Source organism: Pongo abelii, chromosome 14, assembly GCF_028885655.2.
Source record: "Pongo abelii isolate AG06213 chromosome 14, NHGRI_mPonAbe1-v2.0_pri, whole genome shotgun sequence".
NCBI lineage: Eukaryota > Metazoa > Chordata > Mammalia > Primates > Hominidae > Pongo > Pongo abelii.
The window spans coordinates 85152020-85174764 of NC_071999.2; the positions used below are offsets into that span (position 1 = coordinate 85152020).

Genomic DNA, 22745 nt, shown 5'->3' on the forward strand with positions numbered 1-22745 from the left:
AATGACTGCAGTGCTACAGCCATCGAGAGTAGGCTTTACGATACATGGAATATGTTTTATTAAGACTAAAGAAAAATTACAAGCATACACTCTAAGTGGCTACAGTCTTCTCATTTAGGTAAGATGGGGGGATATGGCAGTAAATCTAATATGAAACTGAACGCTTAAAGGAAAGCTATTTCAATCCAAAACATTTCTAAGTTTTGTATTCTCCTAGTAACTACTGAATACTAATTACACACCAGACAGTAGTCTAAGATTTCCTTAATATACACTCATTATTTTCCCAATTTTACAGTTGAGGAAATGGAAGCCCTGAGTTAAGTAACTTACCCAATATCACACAGCTGGTAAGTGGCAGAGGCAGAATTCAAAGCCAGACATCCTGCTCCAGAGTTCTCCTCACCGCTATACTATGATGCCCACTCTCCAATACACCAAAATAGGACTTCCATCTGCACAACTCCACTCCAGTGAAACTATTTTGCTAAGGTTACCAATGACTTCCACTTTGCTAAATCTAAGGGCTACCTATTTGCCTCCATTTTTTCATGCATTCTGCAGCATTTCATAAACTCCTCTCTTTTGCCATACACTTGTTCTTTAATGACATAAAGCCCAGTTTTCCTCCTGCCTCAGTACTAGGCCCTCCTCTCTTCCCTATCTACACATTTTTCGTAGGAAATTTCCCACAATGTCATCGTTTTAAATACTATCTGCATGACTCCAGATTTCTCCAGTCCTGTCCTGAGTTTTAGGCTCATATATTCAATGATCTGCTAGCACACTTAGATGCATCCCACAGACTTCACACTTACTGTATTTATTATTATCAAAACTAGCCATCCCCTTTCCTTCTCCCCTTAACCTGTTCTCTGCCTTCTCTACTATCACCCATTCTGTTGCTTGGGTTATCTAAGGCACCACCCTTGATTTCTCTTTCCCTCATCTCCCGCATTTAATCCATTAATCTTACTTATGAAATGTATTTGGATCTGCCTGTCTCCACCATCACTCTAACGTAAACTAGCCACATCTCTGCCTACAACACTCTTCTGAACAGTCTCCTTACTTCCATTCTTGCCCTCTCAGTCTCTACGAAACAGGCAGAGTTAAAACAAAATTAAATCAGTACTTCTCTGCTTTAAATCATCTCACGTCTTCCCATACATGATGTGGCCCCTATCTACTTGTCCAACTTGTTGCCTTTGTATTCTCTCCCTCATCACAAGGCTCCTTCCAGCCACAGTGGCCTTTCTCTTCCTGAAACATACCACAATCACTTCTGCTACAGGGCCTTTCATTTGCTCCTCTTGCAAGGAATGTTCTTTTCCAAGACTTTGACACAGATGGTCCCCTCTCTTTAGATGTTACTCCAATGTCACCTTCTCTGAGAGTCCTTCCTTGACCAATGTGAAGTAGCCCCCCTCATAATCAGTTTTACATGATTCTCTATTATTACAATAGTCACAGCTCTATTAATATATGGATTTATTTATGTCTTGTCGATTTTAGAATTTAAAAGCTCTATCCCCAAAGCCTCCCGTAGTATATAGTAGGTACCTAATAACTTTATTAAATAAGTGAATTTTCCCCATTGCATTATTGTAAATCAACCAATTCTGATAAAGCACTTTGGTCCATGTTATATTTTGTATTAACAAGTCGTCAAAACACTCCTTAAATGTTCCAATCTAAGACTATTTCAGCACTCTAACCGCAGCCCCCAACACAAAATCTATCTATAGCATCCCACTTAAAACTGCTAAGTATTCCATATGGATGAAGATTCAATTTTCTTTCTCCTCTCCAAGCTAACGAACGTGTAGGCGGGAAAGGGGAATTTTACTGGCCACCTCAGCACCTGTTACATCTTCAATCAGTGAAGAAAGGTGCCGATGAGCCAGACAGCACATGGGAGACGTGGCCTTGCTTTCAGGAATTATATTTAGGTGAAACGTGAGTGATTTAAGCTAGAACTGCCCGAATCCCTAATAAAGGCCGTCTACTTCATTTAGAAAAACAAGGTAAAACAGTCTGAAGGAAGTAAAATACAGTCGGTTTCACTAAAATTAAAACCGATTTTGAGGCCCCCGGAAAATATTGCGGGTGGGGGTTGGAGTCGGTCTATATATAACGGGAAAACGAGACCAGCTCAGCAATAAAATAAAGCTCGACTCAGGCTCTCGGGGGTATCCTGAACCTGGAAGCGAGGTGGACGAGGAGGAGAAGCCACAGAGCCCTGGGACCTCCGTTCACCGCTTCGGCCTCCACCGCAGGCACTTGGGGAAACTGCACAGATCTCTGGGTCCGCCTATCTCCCACTGCCATCCCTGCAAAGAGATCTCCCCTGGATACTCACATGGGCTCGAGAGTCTTGCTGAGCCAGGACTTGAGTGCCTCGAAGTTTTCAATGATCATTTTAGAAACCATCCACAGCGGCCCTAAGGCCCGTCACACTCCTCCGCCCGCCCAGGTCGCGGCCGCTACAGCCGCCGCTGCCCCCGCCCCCTCCTCCGCGCGCCGCCCGCGTGGGCCGCGGTGGGAGGCGCCGGTGGCAGGTTCCCGCGGGCCCCGGTCGGCGAACAGCTCTGCAGGGACCGCCGCAGGCCACAAGTGGACGGGGTGCCAGGAGCTCCCCGTCCCCGGACCCCGGTCCGGGCTGAAACAGCAACGGTTTGCCCGGGCCCTCCCCCTTCCCTCTTCCCTCTTCCCCAGCAAATCTACCCAGACCGGAAGCGCGACACGCGCTTAGACCCGGGCCTTCTCTCAGCCTCGGGACCAGGTGCTTGTTGGCTACGTCGAAAAGGCAAAAGTAAAGAAAGCGAAGGCGAAGGGACAGCTCAATGGGAACGTTTCAGGGGGTCTTCCTGGCTCCCAGCACCCCCAAGAAGATGGCTGCCGATAAATCTCGCGAGAATTGATGAAGTCTCGCGGTGGCTCCCGGAGCCTGCTGGGAAGAGACGTAAGGTCGGCGGAGAATGCGCGGGTCGAGTGGTGTAGTTCGATTTTTGCGTGTGTGCGTCGCCTGCGGCCTTTGTGCCTTTTTATTGTTTGCTTACCTTTATGATATAAAGACCTTATTTCTTACAAGGAGGAAAAGACCGCTGACTTCAGAAACAGCGAGAACCCCAGCTCGTCCCCGGTGAGACGGCCGTGGCCTGTCAGCTGGAACGGTCCTGCCGGATGGATCTCGCTTTGAGAGCGTACAAACCCGCGTGCGCGACACCAGGCGGCCCGTAGGTTCCAGGTGCCGAGCACGCTACCTCCTCCATTTACCTAAGTGCCCTACCAGTATCATATTCTGTGTATGCTGTGATGTGAACGAGGTTTGTAAACACAGGCTGGTCTAATGGAGCCCAATGAGACCGCCAGAGGATTAGTGTTTTGTCCAACAGTACTCGACTTGCTGGTAGAGCCCTAATGACTCAGGGATGCCCCAAGGGAAAGGTGAGAGAACCTTCACGTCTCTCAGGTAGTTTCCAGCCTGCACTTTCTCCCAGCTAAAGATAGGTTTTGTTATTTTTAAAATTCTCTTTATTTAGAGCAACTTCAGCCCTATCTCAGATCGGGAAATTATATAGTATCAAAAGAGAGTCTTCATATTAGCAACCCAAATAAATAAACTGTTTTCCTGGGTGATCAAATAAGTTTGATTCCTGCTTGAGTTCTATTTAGATACTAGGTGGAATTTTACAAAGGGTCTACGTTCCATGAACTGTAATGGAATGAAAATATTCACAATCTAAAGACATTTTCAGTAAGTAGATCAATAAAAGCTCTTTATGAGAGACACCGATAGGCTAAATTGTTCTTAGGAACTCTGAGTTTATAATTTGCTAGAGTGAAGTGTCTTTAAGGATTAGGTGGAAAGATTATGAACTACAAAGCAAGACATTTGTTTTAAAATACAGCATATAGAGTAGAATACAAATTAGAATCCAGCTACTGAATAACCAGGGTATTGATTAAAGTGATTTAGCTAAGTGAAATAAACCAGACATGAAAGGACAAATATTATGATTCCACTTACATTAAGTACCTAGAGTAGTCAAAACTCCTAGAGACAGAAGGTAGAATGGTAGCAAGAGCAGGGATGGGGAGGGTGCCCAGGAGAAGGGGAAATGAGGAGTTATATTTCAGTAGATAATAGAGTTTCAGTTTAGGATGATTTAGTTTCTGGAGATGAGTGGTGTTGTGTGGGTTGCACAATATGAATGTACTTAATGCAGTGGACCATATAATTAATGAAAACGGTAGGTTTTATATGTATTTTACAATAAAAATTGTTTATAAATTTAATATTGCCGAAAGTTAAAATTATATTTGTTTAGTCTGTTTATTGTAGCCTTGCCACAGGCTGATGACACCAGTATTTTCAACCTTATCACCAGCTATTCCATTACTCTGGCTCTCCACTTCAGCCTTCCAAAGCTTCTATCAAATACTGTATACCCCAGATAAACTGACTTGCTCACCCTCCCTTTCTCCAAACATTTGTTCACTTTATTTTCCACAGAGAACTCTGCTACTTCTTTCCCTGACTGCTCAAACTTTGCCCATCCATCTCTCATACCACTGTCACTGTCTTATTTAAAGTCTTTTATTCTTCCTAAATAATAGCAAAAGCCTTTTAATATCTTTGCCTTTTATGCTGACCTCCATCTCAGTTCATCTTCAGTTGCCCTCATCATCATTGCCTTTAATAGCAATAATTCTAAAATTTGGACCTAATCATGTCACTTTCTTGCTTAAAATCTTCAACTTCCACATTATCTTTAGAATAAAACACATTATTTAACATCCTATAAAGGGACTTTCATAAATCAGACACCTTCCTTTTTGCCTAGAAACTCCTTTCAGTGCCTTTCAGTCTTTGCTCCAGCCATCCTAAACTATTTTGAGTTCCTTAAAATAAGTTGTTCCATGAAAAGGCCCTTTATGCAAAGTGCCCCCCAAACATCAAAGGAGAAATCAAATGAACAAAGCAGACAAATCCAGTTTGGTCAGTAAAGAGTGTTTTGTTGGGGGTAACTTACAGACAGAAGCATGGTCTTCAGTGGCAGCAAGACAGGTAGATCTCTGCCCTATTACTCCCCAGACCAGTACTTACATGCCATAAGGAAAGGGTGTACGTACTGTATAGAGACATTTAAAGGCAACCCTCCAGACAGGCAAGAATGCTATATGCATCATAGCCTGTAATTTGTGTGATAACATCAGGGTTGCTTTGTTCTTAAACTAAGGACAGTAAATAAAGTAATAATCACAGGGCTGGGGCTAATCAGAAGGCAACATGACAAATTAGCGTTCAAGATAGAGTAAACGTTTGTGTCCACAGAAGTGTGTCCTCTCACTAAATTGAGCCATTGCAAAATGTGTTTCTCTACCTTTCATTTGATAGATTCCTACTTATGCGTCAAAATGCAATGCATACAGCATCGCCTTTGGAAATCCATCTTTGACCTCCCTTCTCTAAAGCAAGAGTCCCTCTGAGATTTTCTGACATCAGCCTGTGATTGCTTCTTTTATAGCACTCATAGCTTTATTTTTGCAAGTATGTGATTATCTGTTCTTTAGTGGATTATAGCTTTGAATCCCCCGCTTCAAGAACAGCCGCTAATATATTCAGCCAATCCTTATTCACGGTGGTTCTGTAAAAAAGCCACAAATGCTGAATTAGTGAATATGGAACCATTGCTCCTAGGAGAAATGCAGGATTAGGTTCCTTCAAGCCTCTTATCAAATGTTTGTCAACCAGCCCATAAATACCTTGTTTTATGTGTGTTTCTTTTTAAAGGCACCTTATGTAGGAAACAAAAATTTTTTTAAGGCACCTGATTTAATATAGTTGATTCATTAACATTGAATTCATAGCCAGTGGCACTATAACTCATGCTTACCTGGTGTATGTATTTTCTCTTTAAAAAGAAAGAAGAGCCTTCTGGCACTTAGGGACCTAGATAGCCTCATCACTACACTTGGGGGGCATTTTAAACAGTGAAATCACAAAAAGCTCAAAATTGCAACAAATATGGCACTAAATAGACCATAAAAAGGACACTTGTTCCAGTGTGAGAGCTAAAACAGGAAGGCAGAGCATCCCCTTGTTTCACCAAAGCTGGGAACATGTGCATCAGGTGACTCAAATGTTTTGCCTCTGTTCATGTCGACAAATGACTGCAAAAGCATTCCAAGTATTGATTTGGGCATTGCAAATAAATTTTAGCAAGTAGGCAAACTCACAAATACAGAATCTGCAAGTAATAAGGATTAACTATATTTTTTGAATGACCAAAGGAAGCCGTACCACTTCCATGAAACCTTTCCTGGCCACTGTGGCTGATAGCAATATCTTCCTCCTCTAAATTTATGGTACAGTGCTTATTATCACTTCATGGTGAGTCATTTTTGCTTCCTAGAATGCTTCTCTTCCTTAACCATTAACATTTATCCTTCATTTATCCCTGCTTCATCTTCTTTGGCCCTGCCTTCAAAGGTGACAATTAGCTGATGTAATCATCAATTCTACTAAGAGAAGACTAAACAGCTGCCATAGACTACTTTCTCTATTCAGTAACATGTACATTTTGGAATGTCCAGTATTAGGTTACCTGCTTAACGTTTTCCAATACACCATGTTCTTTCAAGGCCATGTGACTTTATTAGCGCTGTTCCTTTTGCCAGAATGATTTTCCTTATTGCTCAAATGTCAGTACCTCAATGATACCCTGGACAAAGGTCTAGCTCCCTACCTGTAGAACAGGAGTTAAAACATTTACTGGGAAGAGATTGTGAGGACAGATAAAAATAAAACATTTTATTTAGTTTTCTCATCTTTCTCTGCCTTATGCGCTCTTTTAAGGACTGGACTCAAGTTTATTCCTCTTTCTACGTCCTGCTCTTAACTCAGTGTCTGAAACTCGAAAAATGTTTATTGAAGACACATGCTTCATTTTAAATAGGAAGGAAGCAGAGGCAGGAGAAAATATTTTAGATAGGCAAGAGAGTGATATGCCCTCTAACAGATCTATATTTCTTTATGGTTTATTACCATAAGTTGCCTTCATCTTTTAGCTGCACTGATCCCAGGAATATTCTCTATAGTGTATTGAACTCCTCCTCAGGTTTTTCCAGCTCTCTCCTGTAGTTGAATACAGTCTTCCTACTCTCAATAGTGCTTCTGAAGTCTTGTTTAAAAACAGTCTGCCTTTCCGGATCACAAAGAGATTCTGTATTTTCTTCTATTTCTTTTGCAGTCCATTGCTCTACTTAGAATCACACTTAAGTCTTTATTCTCTCTGTAATACATCCCTGTTTGTGATATAAAGTGAGGATCTAGGCCATTTTTTTTTTCTATAAGTCTACTCACTCAGTTTATTCTTTCCCGTTTGATTTTTTTTCTTTTTTTTTTTTTCCTAGGATGGAGTCTCCCACCATCTCCCATGCTGGAGTGCAGTGGCGCAATCTTGGCTCACTGCAACCTCTGCCTCCCAGGTTCAAGCAGTTCTGCCTCAGCCTCCCAAGTAGCTGGGACTATAGGTGTGCACCACCATGCCCATCTAATTAGAGATGGGGTTTCACCATGTTGGCCAGGCTATTCTTGAACTCCTGGCCTCAAGTGATCGGCCCGCCTCGGCCTCCTAAAGTGTTGGGATTACGGGCGTGAGCCACCGTGCCTAGCCTCCTTTCTGTTTGATTTTTGATGCCACTTATCTTTCTGTTTTAATTTCATTTGTGTTCTGCTTCTGACCTGTTTTTCAATTGGTCAATTTGTCTGTGACTACTTCAGTACCATGTTGCTTTTATTTACTATTGTATTATAGAATATCTTAATATATAATAAAGCAAATCCCTCTTCTTTGCTCTTTTTCAAATTTAGCTTGGCTAAATATGAATCTCGGTCTGGCACAGTGGCTCACACCTATAACCCCAGCACTTTGGGAGGCCGAGGCAGGCGGATCACTTGAGGTCAGGAGTTCAAGACTGGCCTGGCCAACATGGTGAAACCCCATCTCTACTAAAAATACAAAAATTAGCCAGGTGTGTTTGCACACACCTGTAGTACCCAGCCCAGAGGCTGAGGTGGGAGAATCGCTTGAACCTGGGAAGTGGAGTTGTCAGTGAGCTGAGATTGAGACACTGTACTCCAGCCTTGGCGACAGAGTGAAACTACATCTAAATAAATAAATACATAAATAAATAAATGTGAACCTTTAGTTTTCCAAATGCATAGAACAAGATTGTTGAACTTGTAAACAAAAAATTCTTCATCATTGAAGTTATGGATTAATTTGGATTGAATTGACATCCTACAAGGTATAGCAGTCACAGAGGTGTGCAGCTCAGATGTCCCTTCAAGAAAGGACTCACTGCCCAACTGCAAGGAGCATAGTTACCTGACAGCTTCCAGTTGTTAACCCTTTCTAGGTTCACCTCAGCTTTCAAGTTGAAGTTACACTATTCTCAGGGCAAACCCTCTCCCCCATGCCCATCCCCAGCTCAAGACTGAGCAAGGGATAATACCTGCTCGATATTGGGATGGCAGAAGTATTGTCAGACCTGCATGGTAATTTAATGGCTCTCCCACCCAATTCTGCTTCCCCCCTTTCCATTTCACAGGTGCTACTCTCCAGTAAACTTTTTGCACTTTTAACCCCATCTCAGCATCCACTCCCCAGAGAACACCATAACACAAATTTAATCATCTGATTCATTTTATTTTTATACATTTTAAAAATCATAGTTAATAATAAAATTATAAGTATTATGAAAGAGGAAACTATGAACCATTTTAGCAATTTAGACTGTAAAGGCTCAAGCATGGTTTCTCTAAGGATGTGATATTTAAATGGTTAAGAAAAGTGAATAATGAGTAAAAGTAGAAACAAGAACATTCCAGCACACATAATAGCTTGTAGGATGTTCCTGAGGTAAAGAAGAGTCAGGATCTTAAGGACAGAGTGGTGGGAGGGTATCAAATGGGGGACATGGGGAATGGCTGTCAGTCAAGTTAGAGGTAAAAAAATTTCATGTTAAGATTTTGGAACTGGATTTTATTTAAAATAATGATGTGAAGCCATTGAAAGGTTTTTGGTATGGCAGGATAAATTTAAAATATGAACACACCAACGCATACTTCTTTTGAGAAAGAACCTGATTAAATTTGGGAATTTTAAAATAAAAACAGGAAGCACATCGTACTCTAATATAATAATTCAAGGGTTTTTATTTTCCTAGAACATCAAGGTCATGTTAATAAAGGGAATATAGTTTTCTTATCTGTGTTAAGACACTGATGACTTGCAAAGAAAAGTAACACTTTTGTGATATCCTTAGGTAATTCAATAGGAAATGCTTGAGCAATTACTGATGTTGTAAACTGGGATCAGAAGACATACATGGTATCGTATCCCAGGCCAGGCACAGTGGCTCACACCTGTAATCCCAGCACTTTGGGAGGCTGAAGAAGGTAGATCACTTGAGGTCAGGAGTTCGAGACCAGCCTGGCTTACATGGTGAAACCCATCTCTACTAAACATACAAAAATTAGCTGGACATGGTGGTGAGTTCCCATAATCCCCGCTACTTGGAAGGGAGGCTGAGGCAGGAGAATCACTTGAACCCAGGAGGCAGAGGTTGCAGTGAACCAAGATTGCTCCACTGTACTCCAGCCTGAGCAACAGGGCAACAGAGTGAGACTCCATCTCAAAAAAAAAAAAAAAAAAACAGAAAAAAAAACCATACTATCATATCCCCCTAAATTGAACCAGAGCACTTCTGGCATAAAAAGCTTTTTTAAGGCCGAGCACAGTGGCTCACACCTGTAATCCCAGCACTTTGGGAGGCTGATGGGTGGATCACCTGAGGTCAGGAGTTTGAGACCAGCCTGGCCAACATGGCAAAACCATGTCTCTATTATAATACAAAAATTAGCCAAGCACGGTGGCACATACCTGTAATCCCAGCTACTCGGGAGGCTGAAGCAGGAGAATCACTTGAACACAGGAGGCAAAGGTTGCAGCAAGCCAAGATCACACCACTGCACTCTAGCCTGGGAAACAGACTGAGACCCTGTCTCAAAAAAACAAAAAGCTTTTTTTGTTTTTTGTGTTTTGTATGTGTGTGATGGAGTCTCTTTGTGTCACCCAGGCTAGAGTGCAGTGGCATAATCTCAGCTCACTACAACCTCTGCCTCCTGGGCTCAAGTGATCTTCTCACCTCAGCCTCCTGAGTAACTGGGACCACAGGCACATGCCACCCACGCCTGGCTAATCTTCTTTTTGTGTTTTTGATAGACGGGGTTTCACCATGTTGCCAAGGCTGATCTCTTGAGCTCAAGTGATCTGCCTGCCTTGGCCTCTCAAAGTGCTGGGATTATAGGCATGAGCCACCACACCTAGCTAAAAAGCTTTGAGAGGCAATCACCAACTCTTCAGTGGGCACTGTTTGTACCCATGATTAATTGTGACTCCATCTCCATAGGTACTGTGGAACTGTTTATGGATATGGTTATGGTGGGTAATAATCATAACATTAAAAAGGTATATATACATACATTGCATGTTCATACGCACACACATGCAGACACTCACAAAGTCTCCCATACAAACTATCAAATGAGGACAGGTAAGTGTCCTCAGAGGAAAAACATGTATGTAATATTAAAAATCATGTTAGTGAAATGATGTGATACCTGTGCTATCAAAATGATTTGAAATGGAATACGGGGAGAGAGTAGAGTATCAATGAAATAAGATTGGCCATGAGTTGATTGTGGTTGAAACCGGATGATGGGGATGGTTATAATTCTTTCAGCTCTTACATATTGAAATTTTCCATAATAAAAAACCTTTAAAAAAAAATCTGTTAAGGCAGAGAGACCCAGAAAATAAAAAATCTCTGGGGAGGCCTAACAGACTGGCTACAATGAAAGTTCCAGGAAAGCAGAGATTTTGCCTGTCTTTTCTGCAAATGTATCTCTTGTGCTTAGAGAAGTTGATAGCACATGGCAGGTTCTCTTGTTGAATGAATGAATTGGAAAATAAAACCCATAACCTAGGTGACAGTCTGTCAGCTCAGACAAAGTCAAGAATCCTTGGGTTCACTCACCTGTCACACTACAAATGGCATTTGTTAGTTATTATAAGAATAAATACTTAAAGAAAACCTCTTCAAGAAAAAGCAGATTCACAAACTTCCACCATGGATTTCATAAGTAGGTATATACATGCTTATATGCATATGATCCCACCTAGAAAGCTGCTATCATATCATTTCATTTCATTCCTTTTTTTTTCAACAAATATTTATTGTAGAGGTATCTCTGTCTTTCAAGCCAAAAATCAGGAAAAAAAATCAGAAAAGAAATCTTATTTGCTTATTAATTGAAGTGTGGGAAGACACAGATAATCTTTTGAAGAAAATTCACCTTTACATATTGTTCTTAGTTCCTTAGTAGCCTTAGGACAAAACTGTTAAAAAGATAATGATGTAGAACCTTAACTAGGGCTTTTGAAATTTGAAGCCATTTTTACTGAGGGCCAGAACCTAAGCCAGGAAAACAGCCAATAACATTGCAATAACAAACATCAGGCGTAATGAAATGCCCTTAGAAGACACTCTCTAAAGTTTTAAAGCTGCACTATCCCATTCCTCCAGACAGCAAAGAGAAAAAACAATCTACATCACCCACAAACAATAGTGAATAAGTTAGGAAGAGGCTAGGTTTGGCTGCAGTAATGAACAACAAGGGTTCATTTCTCTCAAACCATGCATGTCCATTACAGGTTAGCTGCACCTCTACTCCACGTGGTCCTCCCTCCAGGTCCCAGGCTGATGGAGCAGCCTCTGTGTGTTTGGGATGTTGTCACTCATAATGGTGGACACAAAAGAGATTATGACAAACCGTGTATTGTCTCCTACAATTTCTGCTCACAGAAGTGGACAACATCACTTCTTTCCACATTTCATTGACCAGAGCAAGTCATGTGACCAAGCCTGATTCAAAATAGGCTGGAGCAAGGAGGAGCAGCAAACATAAGTGAGTTTATAATATAATCTACCATACAAGGTAAACCAGAATTTAGGAATGAACTCAAAGCCTGCATTTCATGTAACTGCCAAAGCTCACACAGGATTTGACCTTCCTTCCCAGAAGAAAGAGTTGACTCCCTTAACAGCATCAGCTGGACCAATTCCTGGCTGTGGAAGCAGCATCCATCACAAACTGTTTTTATAGCAAATGAACAGTAAACATAGGAATGGAACAAACTACACTGCCATATACCATAGCCACTACCAATGTGTGGCTGTTGAGTTCTTGTGGCTATTTAGAATTGTGGTGTGCAGTAAGTATAAAATGTGCATCAAATTTCAAAGCCTTAGAAAAAATGTGAACAATGTTTTTCACTTGTTCCTCAACAACAAAAAAGTAAAATATCTTAATTTTTACATTAATTGCACATTGAAAGAATATTTGGATATATTGGCCTATTAATATACTAAATAAAGTATATTAATAAAATTAATTTCACTTTTTTTTTTTTTTGAGACGGAGTCTCGCTCTGTTGCCCAGGCTGGAGTGCAGTGGCGCGATCTCTGCTCACTGCAACCTCTGCCTCCCAGGTTCAAGTGATTTCTCCTGCCTCAGCCTCCTGAGTAGCTGGGATTACAGGTGCCTGCCACCACACCTATCTAATTTTTTTGTATTTTTAGTAGAGACAGGGTTTCACCATGTTGGCCAGGCTAGTTTTGAACTCTTGTCCTTAAGTGATCTGCCTGCCTTGGCCTCTCAAAGTGCTAGGATTACAGGCATGAGCCACTGCGCCTGGCCCTCACCTTTTTATTATTATTTTTTATTTAAAAATGTGGCCCCTAGAAAACTTAAAATTACATATGCAGCTCACATATTTTTATTGGACAGTGTTATCCTAAAATGTAAGAACTTTTTTCTCTCCTTATGTGAAATAAAGGAAAGAAATAAAGAGCTCAGTGTATTAATAGAGTAACTCTTAGTCCTCTTACTCTGTACTGCTTTGGTATGTTTTAGAATGTTTCTATGAAACTACTGCTGAAAACATCATTGGCGTTTGTTCAGTTTGGGAAGCTCAGGTGTGGTAGGGCCCAGGGAAGGAAGAATACCTGCAGGAGACCAGCCAATACTGAGAGCAAAGTGGGGGCCACCACCCTTCCTTTTGTGAATTATTAAGTAAGAATAAACACTTACCAGCAGATGAATTACTGGATAGAGATGAACACTCACCAGCAGTGTGAGGCCCCATAGCTTCTCTGATCTCTCTCACCAGAGAAAATTAAGAGGTATACCCATTCTAGTTCAAGAAGGAAAAGCCTTCTACAACTGGCTTACATGAGTAAGGGAAGGCTATAATTAGATTTGTATGGAGAATGTATGGGGCTGAGGTGGGAGTAGCCAAGAAAGATGCAATGGGGAGTGGTAGAAGAAGGAAACAATTAGGAGAATATTGTAATGGTCCATGTGAGATGTTGGAAGTTTGAACTAGAGTGTTAATGGTGTTGATCTTTTCAAAGTTGTTAAAAAAACAACTATTCAGCTCTATCATTTGAAGATCTGCTTTCAGCCACTATTCTTTCCTTTTCTTTTTATAGGCAAGCAAGAGTTGTTTGTACTCATTGTCCCAGCTTCCTCTCCTCCCATCACTCCAGTTCAGTATGAACTAGCTTCTGTCTCTGTCATTTTACCAAAACACTTCTTGCCAAGGTTATCAGTGACTTGCTTTTCACTGACATTGACTAAATGTAGTATCCACATTTAGTCTTGTTATTTGATCAAATATAACATTTGACAACATTGTTCACATTTTTTTTCTTGAAACACTTTTTTCCCTACTATTTTTATTGCATCGCAATCTTCTTGGGTTTTTTCCCCGATTTTTCTGAACAGTCTAATGTATCCTTCTTGAACTTCAACCACACTTCATATGGATGTGCCTTGGAATTCCTGTTGGTCCTTTTTTCAATCTAAACATGATCCCCAACCCATCTTATCTATTTTTACTATTTCAACTCCTGTATCCATGCTGATGTTTCCCAAACGTCATTACTTGGATGTCTTCTAGGCATCTCAAATCAGTCTCTAAAACCAAACTCATTATCTTCACTAACCAACTTTGCCCCTTTCCTGTGATATGTAACTCATAGAAAGCCACCATCATCCAATTGCTTAAGTCAAAAATCTATGTATCATCCTTCTCCTTTTACCACTATCCAATTAATATCCCAATGAATATCTGTTGAGTCTTCCTCCTAGGCATACCTAGAATCTACTCATTGTCATTCAACCCAGATGATACACTGCAGCCAAAGAAATCCATTAAAGCCACCTCTAATCATGTAAACCGTTATTGGCTCCCCATATCCCAGGCTAAAGTACAAATTTATTAATTGTAATACTTAATTGAAATTAACTGTGTTTTATGGTATTAAGCACTGTTCTAAATGCTTTACATTTATTTATTCTCACAATTTAGCATTCCCAGTTTACAGCTGAGGAAATTAAGCTTCAAGTTGCCCAAGTTTATAGAATGAGTCAATGGCAGAGGTTGAACTCAGGTCAGTAATCAACACCACATCCTTAACCACATGCTTTCTTACATCTTTCATTAATTCACACCTGCCTAGCTCTTCAGCTTCTCCCATTCTCCACTTTTTACATTCTACAATGGTGCCATACCATGTATCTGCAGTTCCCAGAACAGTACCGCATTATGCAATAGATGAACTGGTATATGCTAAATAAATCATCAACACAGAGGCATGAATATATTTTTAGAGTATTTATTATTTTTTAAATGATAAGAACATGGGAAAAATCAGAAAGACTTCCCTACATGTAGTTTTATAGTTAGCATTATTTTTATTTTGAATTTCAAGTGGGAGAGCACTATAATATTTTGGTACATAGAGCCTGTAAATTCCTTTATCTATTTCTACAAACAAGCCATGGTGTCCATCATTGTACTGTTTGCACAGAGAGCCCCTTCGGTTTAGAACATTTACCATGCCCAACCCTATCCTGCATCTAAGTCCAGGACTTACCTTAAAAGTCACTTTCTCCAGGAAATCTTCCCTGACTGGGCTGAGGGTTCACAGTGTTTATCCCTGTTACAATTACATCACATTGCATTGTTAAAAGATGAGGTTCCTTGAAGGCAAAAGCTTTTTTTACCCACTGTTTTATTCCCCAAATCTAACATAGAACAGATAATACATTTTTAAACAGTCATTTATTACATTTTTCCTACATTATAATTACCATTTTTGAAATGTTGATTGACACTTGTCTGACTCTCAAGGTGCCATGAAGTGAAACATTAGTCCACAAGAAAGGCTGTTTTTTTTTTTAATGTGCTTTCTTTGATATTTGTAAATCTCCCATAGAAAGAGGAAAAAATAAAATGAACTAGTTTTAAAAAAAGAATTACAGGGTTGTTGTTTTTTTTCTGAGGCAGAGTCTCGCTGTCCCCAGGCTGGAGTGCAGTGGCGCCATCTCGGCTCACTGCAATCTCCGCCTCCCGGGTTCACACCATTCTCCTGCCTCAGCCTCCCGAGTAGCTGGGACTATAGACGCCCGCCACCACGCCCGGCTAATTTTTTGTATTTTTAGTACAGACGGGGTTTCATCGTGTTAGCCAGGATAGTCTCGATTTTCTGACCTCGTGATCCGCCCGCCTTGGCCTCCCAAAGTGCTGGGATTACAGGCGTGAGCCACCGCGCTGGCCCAGGGTTTTTGTTTATTTTGCATTTTAAGGAACTAGAAAGGTAGAGGAGGCTAAACACCATCTCCATCTCAGGGTTTTTGTTTGTTTTGCATTTTAAGGAGCTAGAAAGGTAGAAGAGGCTAAAAGCCATCTCTACTCATATTTCCAAACACCTGGTAAATTTCTACAGTAATGTCCTCTGTCACAGTTTGTTCACACTTCCCATATTCAGGGCTTTGAGTAGTATCCTCCCACACTGATTCTGGATTTGTCCAAGTGATTTGCTTTGCTAGTGAGATTAAGGTAAATATGATGAGATAAAAATAAATGTGATGCAAGAAACAACTTGAAAAGTGCTTGAATGCTGAGGCTGCCATGTGATGAGGTCCCAGTAAGATCCAGCCTGACAACCACCAGGCATGTGAGTGAGACCATCCTAAACCAACCAACTTGCACAGCTAGTGCAAACCAAAAGAACTCCCCAGCAACTCATAGAATGGTGAGAAGTAATAAGTGTTTTTAAGCCACTAAGCTTGGGGTAGTGAACATTGATAAAATGCCTAACAAACACACACTGAGGCTCGTGACCTCTATTGACATATATTTTTCTTATAACAAAGCTTGTAGTTCCAGTCATTCAACCAATATCCATAGTCGATTTACTTATATAAGAAGAAATTCTTTTTTAAAAAAGGAAATTAAAGTAACTCATTGCATCAAAGGAAATGCTGAATAGGCTTCCAAGGCACCAGCAACCATCAAATCTCTAGGAATCAGAGCTGCCAAAACTTGTTCAGTCATGGACTTTTTCTATAGAATGCTCCTGCATTCAGCTGACTCAGTAACAATCACCCACCCTGGGTGTTGAGATACAAATTATCAAAATAGAAAATCTAATTGACTTTGCTTAAGTGTATGCCTATCACTTTGAGTAAGGAAGAGGGATTTATTACAAATAGAAGTTGGGAGATCACTTGGCATGCTAAAAGTTGTGACTTTAATAAAGATAATACTTTAACAAGAACCAGATTCTAATTCTTTTTCTTCAATAAACTAATAACTTTTTGCATGTAATTTTCCAGAAGGTAGATATTAATTTATATGATTTGGAGAGCTGTATGTTTGAAAGACAAATTCAAATCACAAACATACAAGTACACAAAACACCAAAACAAACCTAGTGCAAATTATCATTATATAAGACTTTCTGGGAGCTGAAAAAGCAATAATGATCTTATAAGGTCTTGCATGGGTTTTTCCATCAATTTCAGATTCTTTAGATTCACACCGTGTTCTATTTCCTCTGAGTTTCCCTAACCCCTACAGCCTCTACTCCCTTCTCCTTCTTGTGACCTCTTCTAATACTTAACTGACCAGCTACTTCTTTATATGAATTTTTTTTGCCAAGTAAGTTTTAATCTGTTTCAGATAAGAATTCAGTTTTTATTTTTTTGTATCCTTTTATACAAAAAAATATGATTTTTTATATTATCAGTATTTTGTTCAATAACTGTTTAAAAGTATAGAAACTGAACAGGAATTTAAGAATAACCTAATTCAGTATCTTCATATTTACAGATGACAAAGTTGGGGTCTGGACGTGTGCAAGGACTTTTCCAAAGTCAGCTGGAAAGGTAATAGAAGAAACAAGTTACCTGCTGTAAGATCCAGGGCCAGATTCAATTCAGGCTTTGTTAATTGACAGAATGTGATAGCTATTTAATTCAGGCTTTGTTAATTGACAGAATGCAATAGCTATTTAATTAAAAATAGACTGAAATAAAATGCTAAAATAAAAAAGCTAATCACAAAATAGCGATATTAAATCACATTATTATTTATGCATTAGTTCATTTCCTCAATATTTGGACTATAAGTATATGAATATATCAACAAAAAATTTAAAATGGAATGTCTTTAATAAAGGATACAAATAATAGATACAAACGGCCTTGGACATTTTGGTAATTACGATTTGATAGGTATGAGAGGCAAAATGCACAAGGCTATTGGTCCTCCTCCTTTTTTTAGTATATTTTGCCACTAATTTAAAGTTAAGAGAAAGTTTTAAAAGGTTTATAGATGGCCCAAAGGCATGAATATGAGAAATGTTGGCCTTTATTTGTGCTTTTTCATGAAAAATATTTAAACCGAAAAGGAAAGAAATTATTAAATGAGATTTGTTGTTCTTTCATTTTCTCAAATAATGGATGTCTTTAAAACTTTTTCACCTAATTTTAGTGACTTTGTTTTTTTTTTTTTGGCAATAATATAAGATTACTGTCTCGTGTGTGTGTGTGTGTGTGTGTGTGTGTGTGTGTGTGTATATATATAAAATACAGAAGATTCTTGAAAAATGGCAACTCAGCCATAACTCCCTTTCCCTCTCTTCCATCTCTAAGACATTTGCCTCCCTTGAGCCAAATCCTTGCCAAGGCCTATAGGAAGGTAGGAGACGGTGGGACCTTGACCTGTGTTGGGGACTCTGCTATGGGAAGTAGGTTCACGACTTGCTCCCCCATGGACTAAGCAAACAAGTGAAGAACAGTGGTATTGGTGGCTTCTGAACCTCTTAATCCTGAATAGTTTGGTTTTCACAGATCTCTGGGAAGACACCCTCCCTTCAACAAAGTTGGTATAGCACCATATGAGGGAGTCTTAGATTTCATTGACTCCCAAAAGTCCAAGAAGTTTAATGGGGATAATGAGTCTTCCCTGCTTTTATTAGTTATCTGTTGCCATCTAATGAATTACTCCAAACCTTAGGGGTTTACCTAAAGCAACAAACGTTCATTACATTACAGTTTCTGTGTGTTATGATTGCAGGAGCTGCTTAGCTGAGAGGTTCTGGCTCCAAAGTCTCCTGTGAAGTTGCAGTCAAGATGTCTGCTGGGACCCCAGTCATTTGAAGCCCTGTCTGGGGCAGGAGAATCTAGGTCCAAAATGGCCGTTGCAGGAGTCCTCATCCACACCATGTGGAGCCTCTTCATAGATGTTCGAGTGTCCTCATGGTATGGCCACTGGCTTTCCCCAAAGTAAGCAGTCCAAAAGAGGGTAAGACAGAGCCCACCCTGTCTTTTATGAATTAGCCTTGGAAGTGTAACACAGTTACTTCCACCACATTCATTAGTCGTTAGGTACAGCTCCCATTCATGGGGAGGAAAATCAGGGCCTGTCTTTAGATAGGAGATGTATCAAAGAATTTGTGGACATATTTTAAAATCACAGCACTAGTCTTGATGTACTAAGTCAGTGACTCCCCCAGGAGTCTCACAGAGAATTGACTCCTTGCCCAACTATACTACCTTTGTGGGTAGAGACTCCAGTAGTGTGCTGGTTAATGTTCAACCAGTGGCTTTCTGGAAAACAAAATGTATGGATACATATATGTGTTCTAAGTTTTACTGATATGAAGAATGTGTAGCACAGAATTTATAAATAATAAAATATACAGTATTATTTATTGTAAATTCCATAAAACCTATTGTTTTTCACAAAAGGTTTTAGTTTATTTTTCCCAAATGCTTGTATTGGTAACATTTTCTGTATTACTTTTTTATGTCCAGACAATCAACAAAACTGAAAAAGCCCAGCCTTGTAGCATTTGCCAGTTATTGTGTAAATGTCCCCACCATGGTGGATTTCAAGTTACCACTATGATATCACAGAATGCAGAATTGGAAGGAGATTCACAGCAGCACCCCATTATACTATATTTTCACCACACAGATGCAGTCGATGTAAATTACCTGAGGAGCATAAATAATAATAAAATGAAGTTAAATAATTAGGAAATGATTTTGAAAATTGTGTTGGTTTTTAATATAAGTAATGTAAGTTTATATGTCAGCTTTAATAAAATCTGTCTTTAACAACTATCTTGAAGAATTCTTGAAAAATTAATAATCAGCTCTCATAGGCTAGTGACAACTGGCTTCAGTGCACCCCTGACTAGAAACACCTTTGCTTTCCACCACATGTGGAATTCCCAGTATTTCAACAATCAGAATTGAGCTTATGAGCCAACCAAGAAAAATAACATCTTATATAAGAGACAGCAATTTGAGAGAGGAATATCAGTCAGAAGAAACAAGGGGAAAGTCGAACTTGTAAAAGAGAGATGAAAATTTGAATTTTTTTAAAGGCGTCCTTAAGCAGATTTAAGTACAACACAAAAAGTTAAAGAATTTAATAGATAAATAGAAAGATGAGATGATTACCACTGAGACACAGATCAATGATCTGGAAGATAAAAACAAATCATAAAAATAAAAGTATCTTGAAATTTTGCAAAGTACATCATAAATCAATGCATCAGAGATTATGTGTCATGACAAAAAAAATTATACTCAGAATGATATGTCACTGCTTACTATGCAAATATTTTCTATTTCTCCTAGCTTCAAAATATGCATATGGGCCAGGCGCGGTAGCTCATGCCTGTAATCCCAACACTTTGGAAGGTCGAGGTGGGCAGATCATTTGAGGCCAGGAGTTTGAGATCAGCCTGGCCAACATGGTGAAACTCCGTCTCTACTAAAAAATACAAAATAATTAGCTGGGTGTCGTGGAGCATACCTGTAATCCCAGCTACTCCGGAGGCTGAGGCACGAGAATCGTCTGAACCCAGGTGATTCTGCACTCTACTTGGGCTCTGTCTCAAAACAACAAGAACAGCAACAACAACAAAAACTATGGTATTTTTAATGAACTAAATATTAATATACTAACACAACATAGGTTTTATGATTACTGCAATTCAAAAGTCATAATAAATTTTAAAACAAATCCTCCTGTACCTGTTGTGGTGCATGCAGAAACTTTCCTGTTCAACACACTTATATGGCACTATATAGTGATATACCAAATAGCTCAGGCACATAATGAATACAACTTTAACATTTATATTGAAATGCTAATCTTACTTGCCAATATTAGTGGCACATTAGCATAATTTAACTTTTATAAAATTATGGAAAACACAGTTTAAAATTATTCTCCCTAATATTAGCAAATTGCATTAATGGCATGTACCATGTGCCAGTTTGTTTCCAAATAAACAAAATGTACCTTGATATACCACTTCAGAGCCAGCAGAGGGAGCTCATACTTTTTTATTATTTTCAACTTACTGAAGAAAATTTGCTTTTAAAAGCTACTGTGTTATAACCAATGAGTACCAAGAAAAAGGAAAAAAAGCTACTGGATTCTGAAAAATAATGTAGTTGTTATTTAAATAATAAAAATGTATTAGTAAACAAAAAACTTCATACTTTAGGTTGAAATAATCCATTCTAAATAAAAAGATATTAATGATATTTTATGTACAAATGTCAATTAAAATTACATAATTTCAAGTTATTTTTCTTTTTTTCTTTTTCTTTTATTATAATTTTTTTAGAGACAAGAGTGTCGCTCTATCACCCAGGCTGGAGTGCAGTGTTGTGATCATAGCTCACTGCAACCTCCAACTCCTGGGGTAAAGCAATCCTCCTGCCTTAGCGTTCTAAGCAGCTAGGACTACAGATGCATTCCACTATGCCTGGCTAATTTTAAAAATTTTTTGTAGAGACAGGGTCTTGCTATGTTGCCCAGACTAGTCTCAAACTCCTGGCTTCAAATAATCCTCCCACCTCAGTATCCTGAGTTGGGGTTACATGTGTGAGCCACTGCACTCATCTGCACTCAGCTATTCAATTGATTTTTCTAATAGCCTTAACTAAAAAAAAAAAAAGTTTGTAACAGAGATTTCTGGAGTAAACTAAAATGGAAACCTTCCAGCTACAAGCATAAAACATAACATAAAAAATGACAAATATGACACACTTCAAATTTAACTCTTACACATGAAATTAAACACATAATTTACATTCCCATTCACTCAATTCTCAGCCCTTCCAAAGACACAGATAAATGCCATTATTAGTTTCTTTTTCTTTTTTTTTTCTTTTTTTATTTTTTGAGACAGAGTTTTGCTCTTGTTGCTCAAGCTGGAGTGCAATGGTGCAATTTAGGCTCACTGCAGCCTCCATCTCTTGGTTCAAGCGATTCTCCTGCCTCAGCCTCCCGAGTAGCTGGGATAACAGGTGTGCGTCACCACGCCCAGCTAATTTTTTTGTATTTTTAGTAGAAATGGGGTTTCACCCTGTTAGCCAGGCTGGTCTCAAACTCCTGACCTCATGTGATCCACCCGCCTTGGCCTCCCAAAGTGCTGGGATTACAGGCATGAGCCACCACATCCGGCCCATTATTAGTTTCTTATGTATCCTTTCAGAATTTCTTTATGAATATACAGACAATATGAACATAAAATCTTATTCGGATCAAATTTTTCTTATGCAAAAATAGCATATCATACACACTATTCTGTATCCTGCTCTTTTTACTAATATATATTGGAAACATTTGCTTAAGTCTATAGTAGAGAACTTACTCCTTTTTTTTAGGCATGTGTAGTGTATAGCAGACAAATTGTAAGAATATACAATAATTGATCTATTCCCACTTAATAAATTTTTTTAGTTTTTTCCATTTTCAATTACAGAAAATTCTCCAATAATGAACTTGTATATATTTGCCATTTTCTACATGTGAAGTCTATGTGTCTGAAGGATAAAGTCCCAAAAGTGGGATTGCTAGGTAAAAGGACATAAGCATTTGTAATAATGATGGATATTGCCAAATTACTTACTATGAAAATTATAGCTACTTATACTCCCTCAGGAGCAATATGTCTATTTCCTCACAATATTGCCAACTGAGTCTTATCTAACTTTTGATGTTTGCCAGTCTGATAGATGAAAAATGTGTCCTCTAAGTATAATGTACTATTTGTATTATGAGTGAGTTGAACATCTTTTGAATGTGTCAAAGCCATTTGTATTTCCTTTCTGTTAACTTTCTGCTCATAGTTTCTGCTCACTTTTGGGATCCTTTCCTTGATAATTTGTAGAAGGCCTTTATTGAGTAGGGAGATTAGCCCTTTGTGATATGTGTTGCCACTTT

At 39.2% G+C, this 22745-nt stretch overlaps 1 protein-coding gene and 2 long non-coding RNA genes across 58 annotated transcripts in view; 1 reads left to right on the top strand and 2 right to left on the bottom strand.

The window, feature by feature from the left end:
- RBM26 (RNA binding motif protein 26) overlaps positions 1-7869 on the bottom strand; it is a 96003-nt gene extending 88134 nt beyond the window's left edge. For 45 of the 46 annotated variants that reach the window (XM_063714677.1, XM_054528658.2, XM_054528667.2 and 42 more), the window contains exon 1: positions 2363-7869. In XM_063714677.1, the coding sequence (XP_063570747.1) occupies positions 2363-2433 (71 nt within the window). In that variant the 5' untranslated portion in view covers positions 2434-7869. 46 annotated transcript variants of the gene reach the window in all.
- On the top strand, positions 2518-20929 carry LOC100937333 (uncharacterized). Of its 6 annotated transcripts, XR_008512777.2 has the most exons (7): positions 8017-9565; positions 10299-10485; positions 11790-12043; positions 14511-14592; positions 17319-17374; positions 18567-18751; positions 19307-20929. It is a non-coding gene; the product is annotated as an uncharacterized LOC100937333 (long non-coding RNA). The 6 variants fall into 6 exon arrangements; XR_008512778.2 differs by lacking the exons at positions 8017-9565; positions 10299-10485 and adding an exon at positions 2518-2970; XR_008512774.2 differs by lacking the exons at positions 8017-9565; positions 10299-10485 and adding an exon at positions 2519-2970 and having other exon boundaries at positions 18567-18775.
- The window catches only part of LOC129049568 (uncharacterized), a 60325-nt gene continuing 56804 nt past the window's right edge, over positions 19225-22745 (bottom strand). For all 6 annotated transcript variants that reach the window (XR_008512770.2, XR_008512772.2, XR_010136805.1 and 3 more), the window contains 2 exons: positions 20319-20394; positions 19225-19489 (listed from right to left, as the gene is read on the bottom strand). This is a non-coding gene — a long non-coding RNA (uncharacterized LOC129049568). The remainder of the gene's footprint in view (positions 19490-20318; positions 20395-22745) is intronic.